The sequence below is a fragment of the Anomaloglossus baeobatrachus genome, chromosome 7 (assembly GCF_048569485.1).
Source record: "Anomaloglossus baeobatrachus isolate aAnoBae1 chromosome 7, aAnoBae1.hap1, whole genome shotgun sequence".
NCBI classification, from domain to species: domain Eukaryota; kingdom Metazoa; phylum Chordata; class Amphibia; order Anura; family Aromobatidae; genus Anomaloglossus; species Anomaloglossus baeobatrachus.
In genome coordinates, this window is record NC_134359.1 from 249,800,902 (window position 1) to 249,811,019 (window position 10,118).

The following is a 10,118-nucleotide window of genomic DNA, read 5'->3' on the forward strand; positions in this document are numbered from 1 at the left end:
GCAAACTCTTTCTAAGGACTCTTATATATCCGTGCACAGACCAGAATGCACAGACTGGCCGCAACGTTCCCAACCACAGCATGATCGTTTCATATATTTTTGTGAGGCTGTCACACTTGGCATAGGAGACCCCTGGCCTGTCCGTTCACAGAGAGACCACAAAGCAACAGAGTGGCCGGGGGTCTCCTGACTGGAGTGCGACAGCCTCATAGACATATTCGAGAGCCCTTAGTCATCCTCCTCAGGGTCCCCGCAGTCGTCGTCCTCCTCGGGCTCCCCGCAGTCGTCGTCCTCCTCGGGCTCCCCGCAGTCGTCGTCCTCCTCGGGCTCCCCGCAGTCGTCGTCCTCCTCGGGCTCCCCGCAGTCGTCGTCCACCTCGGGCTCCCCGCAGTCGTCGTCCACCTCGGGCTCCCCGCAGTCGTCGTCCTCCTCGGGCTCCCCGCAGTCGTCGTCCTCCTCGGGCTCCCCGCAGTCGTCGTCCTCCTCGGGCTCCCCGCAGTCGTCGTCCTACTCGGGCTCCCCGCAGTCGTCGTCCTACTCGGGCTCCCCGCAGTCGTCGTCCTCCTCGGGCTCCCCGCAGTCGTCGTCCTCCTCGGGCTCCCCGCAGTCGTCGTCCTCCTCGGGCTCCCCGCAGTCGTCGTCCTCCTCGGGCTCCCCGCAGTCGTCGTCCTCCTCGGGCTCCCCGCAGTCGTCGTCCTCCTCGGGCTCCCCGCAGTCGTCGTCCTCCTCGGGCTCCCCGCAGTCGTCGTCCTCCTCGGGCTCCCCGCAGTCGTCGTTCTCCTCGGGCTCCCCGCAGTCGTCGTCCTCCTCGGGCTCCCCGCAGTCGTCGTCCTCCTCGGGCTCCCCGCAGTCGTCGTCCTCCTCGGGCTCCCCGCAGTCGTCGTCCTCCTCGGGCTCCCCGCAGTCGTCGTCCTCCTCGGGCTCCCCGCAGTCGTCGTCCTCCTCGGGCTCCCCGCAGTCGTCGTCCTCCTCGGGCTCCCCGCAGTCGTCGTCCTCCTCGGGCTCCCCGCAGTCGTCGTCCTCCTCGGGCTCCCCGCAGTCGTCGTCCTCCTCGGGCTCCCCGCAGTCGTCGTCCTCCTCGGGCTCCCCGCAGTCGTCGTCCTCCTCGGGCTCCCCGCAGTCGTCGTCCTCCTCGGGCTCCCCGCAGTCGTCGTCCTCCTCGGGCTCCCCGCAGTCGTCGTCCCCCTCGGGCTCCCCGCAGTCGCTGTCCTCCTCTGTCTCCCCGCAGTCGTCATCCTCAATAATGGAGTATACGACACTTAATAGAAAACACTGAACTTATGCAGGGACCATGTAATGGACCATATTCTACCCCTCTCAGGATAGTGAGCGACAAACAAGATGGCCTAAATACCTTGGGCTCTATGTAAAGTCCATCCAGCATCCCCTGGAATCTGTTCCGCTCTGGTCAGGAGAGCCTCAGCACAGATCAGAAGGCACAGATCTCTGAAGAGCCCTTAGGGTGAGGCATTTGGAGCAAGTACTGAGCGAAACGTTTCCGAATCCTTCTAAGAAAATTTTGGGTTCTGCTCAGTTTACAGTGTCAAAGCTCAGCAGAAAGATCAGTGCGCGCTTACCTTAAAGGGGTGGTTCACTGCTCTGCAATAGTGGCCACATCTCTGTAAAACTGATAGTGAAGGATATTTCTAAATACCTTGTGTTGCCAATTCAGCCTCAGAGCGGTGCTATCGATGTCCACTCATCCCCATGAAGTGACCTCTGAGATCCGGTGGTGTGACCTCAACCTCCAGTTGACCTGACATCTGTGAGCCCGGCCCCAGTCTTCCTTTCACCGCTCGTCATAGTGCAGCATGTCATGCGTTCTTTCCTTCGCTGCAGAGTGTCGCAAGCAGGAGCGATGCTGGGCTGTGACGAGTGGTGAACCACCACCCACAGCCAGTCACTCAGGAAGACTGGGGCCGCCTCGGTGATGTTGGGTCAACTGGAAGTTGAGGTAACATCACCAGATCTCAGAGGTCACAGAGCTGGGGGGGGGGGGGTCACTGCATGGTGATGAGCTGACCTCGATAACGCCGCTCACAGGTGGAATTGGCTGAACAAGGTATTTAGAAAAAGTGTCCGCTATCAGTTTTACAGGGATGTGGCCACTATTGCACAGCAGTGAACCACCCCTTTAACTTTCCAATCTAAATGCATAATTTTTGGACAGTTTTGGCTAAAAAAAAAACAGTGTGAAAATACCTTAAATTTTAAAAACGTCTTCATTTAAAAAGATGTGCGGCTCCCCATCTCCGCATCCGCATCATCGTCTTATTATAAGGTGGTGGTTGTGCAGGGCCCATCATTGCGCCGTTGGTGCTGTCATCGCTCGGTCTCTCTTTTGGTCACGTGTTTTGTAGTCATCCTCAGATTTCACATAGGTGGGTAATATTTGCCCGCGGTGCACCAGCCACACACACATCACTATGCTGCCATCTTATTATATGCACATTCTCACCTTAAGGTAACCCACAAGTTTGGGGAATTGATGACTGTGTATGCGGGGCCTTTCCGGAGCGGTGTGTGCCTGAAGTCATTCAGGATTCATTTTGGGAGCTGCGGTCCTATCCTCTCACTGAGAACTGTATCAGATACTTACCAGGTGAGCACAGTCCTCTGTATTGTGAGGTCTCTCTTATTTTTACCCCCTCAGATTTCAGATAACCCCTTTAACTCACTCTCGATATTCCGCACCTCCAGATCTGAGCCTGCTCCGTACATTGCAGATGCCGGCTGTGTTATGTAGCTAGACCTGATCGCAACAATGTTAAAGGGCTTTGAAATCATGGCCATCACTGCTGGTGGTCATTGTCACCCCTTGCCTTACACTTTGGGGTGCTGCTGCGTAACTGTGGCCTACTGAAAGCCTCAAATATCATATACTTCATAGATTTCACAATGTACAGCAATACTGCGTGTGTGTGTATAATATATATTATATATATATATATATATATATATATATATATATATATATATATATACTAGCTGTACTACCCGGCTTCGCCCGGGTTAATAACTGTTGTTAACAAAATAGAATGTATTAACAAAAATGTATTGTGCACACAAACAGCACAAAACAAATAGATAGAAATGTAATTATTAAAAGGCAAAAACTAAGCTAATAGAAGCATTTCACAACATATATTTCAACACCACTGATATTCCACACAGGTTTAACTAAATTGGCCAAGTAAGGTGCTCCGTCTGTCTCTTTCCAGGTCTGTTTCCCCGTCTCTTTGTCTGTTCCTGTCTGTCTCTTTCCCTGTCTGCCTGTCTCTGTCTGTCTCTTTCCTTTGTCTCTATTTCTCTGTCTCTTTCCCCGTCTGTCTCTATCAAGGTCTGTGTCTTTCCCCATCTATCTTTGTCTGTCTCTCTGGTTGTCTCCTCCTTCCCTGTCTGCCTGTCTCTGTCCCTGTCTGTCTCTTTCCCCGTCTGTCTCTTTCCCCGTCTGTCTCTTTCCCCGTCTGTCTCTTTCCCCGTCTGTCTCTTTCCCCGTCTGTCTCTTTCCCCGTCTGTCTCTTTCCCCGTCTGTCTCTTTCCCCGTCTGTCTCTTTCCCCGTCTGTCTCTTTCCCCGTCTGTCTCTTTCCCCGTCTGTCTCTTTCCCCGTCTGTCTCTTTCCCCGTCTGTCTCTTTCCCCGTCTGTCTCTTTCCCCGTCTGTCTCTTTCCCCGTCTGTCTCTTTCCCCGTCTGTCTCTTTCCCCGTCTGTCTCTTTCCCCGTCTGTCTCTTTCCCCGTCTGTCTCTTTCCCCGTCTGTCTCTTTCCCCGTCTGTCTCTTTCCCCGTCTGTCTCTTTCCCCGTCTGTCTCTTTCCCCGTCTGTCTCTTTCCCCGTCTGTCTCTTTCCCCGTCTGTCTCTTTCCCCGTCTGTCTCTTTCCCCGTCTGTCTCTTTCCCCGTCTGTCTCTTTCCCCGTCTGTCTCTTTTCCCGTCTGTCTCTTTTCCCGTCTGTCTCTTTTCCCGTCTGTCTCTTTTCCCGTCTGTCTCTTTCCCCGTCTGTCTCTATCTCTATCTCTGTCTGTCTCTCTATTAGTCTCCCCACCGACATCTTATTACCTCACATATAAGCTTCTTATACTATGAATGTCCTTTGTTCCTGTAACAACCAATCACAGCTCCTACTAATAACCTGTAGTTTCAGGCTCTATTTACGTTAATGGAGGCATGTTTTTTGGAGAGTAACTGTAAAGCGCGGGGTTACATTTTCCTGTCAATACATAGTCTACGACGTTCCCGGGGTCACATGAGGTGTCTGTGCAAAATTTTGTAATTGTAAATGCGACGATGCAGATACACTTTTCGTTTCACTTTTTCCTCATTATGTAGATAGGGGCAAAATTGATTGGTAAATTGGAACGCGCGGGGTTAAAATTTCGCCTCATAACATAGCCTATGACGCTCTTGGGGTCCAGACGTGTGAGTGTGCAAAATTTTGTGGCTGTAGCTGCGACGGTGTAGATGCCAATCCCGGACATACACACACACACATACACATTGTACATATACACACATTCGGCTTTATATATTAGATGTGTATGCGTGTGTGTGTGTGTATGTGTATATATATATATATATATATATTATATATATATATTATATATACTTTATATTTATATGTGTGTGTGTGTGTGTGCGCGTGCGTATATATAGATAGAGGGATGGATGGATAGAGGGATGGATGGATAGAGGGATGGATGGATAGAGGGATGGATGGATGGATAGAGGGATGGATGGATAGAGGGATGGATGGATAGAGGGATGGATGGATGGATAGAGGGATGGATGGATAGAGGGATGGATGGATAGAGGGATGGATGGATGGATAGAGGGATGGATGGATGGATAGAGGGATGGATGGATGGATAGAGGGATGGATGGATAGAGGGATGGATGGATAGAGGGATGGATGGATAGAGGGATGGATGGATAGAGGGATGGATGGATAGAGGGATGGATGGATAGAGGGATGGATGGATAGAGGGATGGATGGATAGAGGGATGGATGGAAAGAGGGATGGATGGATAGCGGGATGGATGGATAGCGGGATGGATATATAGATAGATATATAGATAGATATATGTGTGTGTGTGTGTGTGTGTGTGTGTGTGTGTGTGTGTATGTGTATGTGTGTGTAGAACTTGTCTGCAGAAAAGCAAGCCATCGTATGACTGTGTCCAAAAAAAAAAATATGGTTCTTGGAAAAAGGGCAGGAAAAAAAATATCAAAAACAAACGCTTGGTCGTTAAGGGGTTAATAACTTTGCGTTCTATACATTCTTGGGAAAGAATTTTGTAAATTCATAAAGTAAAAATGTCCACATAGGAGAATGCAGGTTCCTACATACTGACGTGTCTTCTCCTCTCCAGCCTTATGTCTGCATCAAGTACAGCGTCCCAGAAGCAGCACATCTCGCCGTAGAGCTTCTCAATGGTTCATGTATTGACGGGAGTCCTGTAAAGGTAGGCGGCCATAGACGAAACCTCCAATCTGCCCCCTCCCCGGCTGGGACCTCACGTCTTCACACTGACTTGTGTTCTTCTTATTGATTAGGTTCAGAGGATGATCTCGGGGAGGACCCTCGACTATGAAGACGTTTTTAAGGAGATGGGAGAAGATCCAGAAGCTGAAAACACAATTTACGTCTCTGGTTTTCCAAAACCGTTGACGGAGGAATTTCTTCAAAATCACTTTAATAATTTTAAGGAAATTAAATCTATATTTGTGCCAACAAATGAAAATGGCCGACAGCGAGCGAAATACTGTTACCTAAGTAAGAAATGCTATATATCATTTATACAGAATTGGCTCCGCTCTCTGGACCCTGATGACTAGGACCCTCGCTGACCGTGATGACTAGGACCCGCACTGACCATGATGACTAGGACCCTCGCTGACCGTGATGACTAGGACCCGCACTGACCATGATGGCTAGGACTCTCGCTGACCGTGATGACTAGGACCCTCGCTGACCGTGATGACTAGGACCCTCGCTGACCGTGATGACTAGGACCCTCGCTGACCGTGATGACTAGGACCCGCGCTGACCGTGATGACTAGGACCCGCGCTGACCGTGATGACTAGGACCCGTGCTGACCGTGATGACTAGGACCCGCGCTGACCGTGATGACTAGGACCCTCGCTGACCGTGATGACTAGGACCCGCGCTGACCGTGATGACTAGGACCCGCGCTGACCGTGATGACTAGGACCCGCGCTGACCGGGATTACTAGGACCCGCGCTGACCGGGATTACTAGGACCCTCGCTGACCGTGATGACTAGGACCCTCGCTGACCGTGATGACTAGGACCCTCGCTGACCGTGATGAGTAGGACCCTCGCTGACCGTGATGACTAGGACCCTTGCTGACCGTGATTACTAGGACCCTCGCTGACCGTGATTGCTAGGACCCTCGCTGACAGTGATGACTAGGACCCTCGCTGACCATGATTACTAGGACTTCTACAGTAATTATGTGACCACTAATGCACATGACCGGTCGGATTTTCCGCATAATTCGGGCTGTTCGTCTTGTGCTCGTTGCAGGATTTCATAGCCCTGAAGCCGCTGCTGAAGCCGTACGACATATACAGACACACGGAGGACTGAGGACTATGAAGGCCATTACCTCCTGTCACCTCCATCGCTGGCTGCAAGCTGCCGTCTCCTGTGTTCCTCCACTCCAACCCAATACCCAAGAGCTTGTGTCTCCGGTAAGAAGCGCACTTCCGGTCTTATGCCGGAATTTTCCCCACTGTTACCTTTCATCCACTGTTACCTTTCATAGAATTATGAGGGAAGATTGGACAGAGAAAAGTGTAATGCCGAACAGACTGATGTAGCACTGTCTGTGCTTGCATTATTAACTGGGAGACAGTACTATCTGTGCACAAGTCATTTACAGGAAAGAAAAAAAAAGGAGGCAGTAATACATTGCTAACATGGAGGATGTAATACTTGTAGCTATATAATTTTATAGTGAGAGACAGGAAGGCAGTCCTATCTGTGCATACATCATTGCCAGGGAGAAAGTATAGCCTACAGCTTTAACTTTTACAGAAAGGCAGTGCTATTAGTGCTTGCCATTAGTGCTATATTTTCTGTACCAGGTATGTAGTACTATCTGTGCTTACCTTGTGTACAGGGTGAGGAAGGGAGTTGTTGCAGTTTGTGTCCACATCATTAAACCCTTTGCGCATTCTGTCATACATGTACATCACAGCTAGGGTGCGTTTATCTAGAGCGGGCTCAGGAGCTGTGCCTGCCCCATACAGGGCAAATGCTGGCTGTAATACATAGCTAGTCTGCCTGTAACAACTGCTCTGTAATTATTTGTTAACTATTACGAAAGAGGGAGGCAGTACTACCTGTATTCACATTATTTAACAGGAAGGCAGTACTATCTGTATTAACAATTTTTGTAAAGAGATGGGTAAAATATATCTTTGTACCGTGTTAGCCAGTAGAGATAAAAAAAAATGTTTAAAAGAACTCTCAGTTCTTTTAAACAATTTTTTTTGTAAAGAGATGAGAAGGCAGCACTATCTATGCATGTATCTTGTAGAGTGACAGATGGTGGCTGGACTATCTTTGCCTACATCATTTATAGGAAAGGATAAGTAACTGCTTTCATAATTTACATGATAAGACAAGAAGGCTGTTCTAGCTTAAGTTACAATATGTACAGAATGAGACAGGGAGGCAGTACTATCTGTGCTAACAATTTACGTGAAGAGATGGGAAGGTAGCACTATCTGTACCTATATCATGTACAGTAACAGACAGAGTCAGTACTATCTGCGCTAAAAAAGTTTCTAAAGAGATGGGAAGGCAGCACTATCTGTGCCTATATTGTGTACAGTGACAGATGGTGGCAGAACTATCTGTGCCTACATAATTTATAGGAAAGGACAAGCATCTGCTTACATAATTGCCAGGTAGAGCCAAGAAGACTGTTCTATCTTAACTGAGTACAGAGAGAGACAGGGAGGCAGTACTATCTGTATACATATTATTGGCAGAGTGAAAGTACTAGCTGTGCTTTATATAAATTTTATGAAGAGACAGGAAGGTAGTACAATCTTTGCTTACATCATTTACATAAAGAGACAGGGAGTAAGTAGTGTCTGTGCCTAAGCCATTTGTAGGATATACGACGCCCCTTTGCACCTTGCTCTCTCGTTGCTATACGATGACTCCTTCCTTCTATATTAAATGTTTGAATGAGTGTAAAAAATCTGTGGGAAAGAAAAGATGTAAAGATCTTTGTACAACACATTTTGTGACTTATTTAGGAATATACAGTACTGTGCAAGGGTTTGTGTCAGGTGTGGAAAAATTGTTGCAAATTAAGAAGACAGAATGTAGGGACAGAGACCCTGAGTCCAGTGAAGAGTCACTTATTAAGCTGTGTGCTGCTGTTTCAATACAGCCAGTGATGTATCAGCAGGAGATTATCACTGCAGGTCTAGGTGTCTCGTGCCTCCTGGTCAACTTCTGTGTAAACCTGCCCCCCACTGATTAGCAGCTTTCTGCCTATGCACAGTGTACACAGCTGCTAATCAGTGGTGTCAGCGGGGCTATACAGAGCTCAGCATTCTAAGCTCTGCTAGATCTGCAGCAGAGAAAACTGTGATTGTATAACAATTGCTGCACCCAGTAAAGTAAATAGCACATCCCTGCAATCAGGATCTCTGTCTCTACATCATGCTGCTCTCAGATTAGGTAGCCAAAGCCTGCTGATAGATTCCCTTTAATTGTTTTGTTTAGTTTTCTCAGTGAACAAAATGGAAAGTGAATGAACAAGAGAGAATCTAAATGCCATCAATAGTTGGTGACCTGCTTTTGCCTTCATCAGTTCTTCTAAATACACTAGTACACAGTTTTTGAAGGAATTTGGCAAGGAGGTTGTTCAAACATTTTGGAAAACTAACCCCAGATCTTTTGTGTCTGAGGCTTGTGAGGATCCTTCCAACTTTTCTAATCCTTCACAGACTGGATGATCTGTGGGGCCGGCGGGATCATCACCTCCGGGGCTCTGTGGGGCCGGCGGGATCATCACCTCCGGGGCTCTGTGGGGCCGGCGGGATCATCACCTCCAGGGCTCTGTGGGGCCGGCGGGATCATCACCTCCAGGGCTCTGTGGGGCCGGCGGGAGCATCACCTCCAGGGCTGTGTGGGGCCGGCGGGAGCATCACCTCCAGGGCTGTGTGGGGCCACCTGGATCATCACCTCCAGAACGCCTTGTCCTGTCCTCTATAGACTGTTAATGACATTAGATGTATGTTTGGGGTCGTTGTCCGGCTGCAGAATAAATTTGGAGCTAATCAGATGTCTTCCATGATTCCTGTATTTCTCAGCATTTTTCTCATACCTGCCTAAAACTTTTGCACAATCCCAATATTTTTGCAGAACTCGTAAGATTTTCCCTTTTGGAAGTTTTGCTTAGTGATAAACAAACAACTAAGAAACATCGGACGTTAGATTTTTTTCATATTTGCTAGTAATGTTCATCTTCTCTTGTTCTTTATAGGAGGATCATACAGAGATTATTAGGGATCTCGACAGGAAAATTCTCCAGCTCTATGAGAGCCTCCTAGAAAACACCCTGTGCCTCATCCTCTTCCCTGGGAACAATAGGTACTTAATCTGTGGTTTGTTCATCTCAAAGTCTTGAAACAAAACCTGTGGAGTGTTATTAAGACCCGTAAGAAGGAGCGGTGTGTGCGGGAGAAGCCGATCCCATACAGAGCGTGACGCTTCTCCTCCCAATTCTTTCTTCCCAATTAAAAAAACAATGGGAAAGAACTATGGGGTGGATAATGGAGCCATTGTCATGTTCAGTAGAAGTGGATTTAAACTTTAAAGAGAACCTTTCACCAGTTTGGGCGTGTTATATCGGGCACGTCATGGAAGAGTGGCTGTAAAGCTGCATAAAATATCTCCAATATCACTTTTTTGTTCAATTCTCTTCTCTCCATTGCAGAGATTTTAGCTTGGAAAGTTTATATGATAATTTCAATATGTGATACACTGCAGCTCTCATCTCACAGCACTGTCAGTGTGGTGAGGGAAGGAGGAGGAGGAATAGCAGAGCTGACAGCGCTGTGAGATGATAG

At 48.4% G+C, this 10,118-nt stretch overlaps 1 protein-coding gene across 5 annotated transcripts in view; it reads left to right on the forward strand.

Annotated features, from left to right (window-relative positions):
* LOC142245375 (RNA exonuclease 5-like) overlaps positions 1–10,118 on the forward strand; it is an 87,466-nt gene that overhangs the window by 73,907 nt on the left and 3,441 nt on the right. For all 5 annotated transcript variants that reach the window (XM_075318027.1, XM_075318031.1, XM_075318028.1 and 2 more), the window contains exons 15-19: positions 2,465–2,602; positions 5,367–5,459; positions 5,551–5,770; positions 6,547–6,713; positions 9,533–9,639. In XM_075318027.1, the coding sequence (XP_075174142.1) occupies positions 2,465–2,602; positions 5,367–5,459; positions 5,551–5,770; positions 6,547–6,713; positions 9,533–9,639 (725 nt within the window). The remainder of the gene's footprint in view (positions 1–2,464; positions 2,603–5,366; positions 5,460–5,550; positions 5,771–6,546; positions 6,714–9,532; positions 9,640–10,118) is intronic.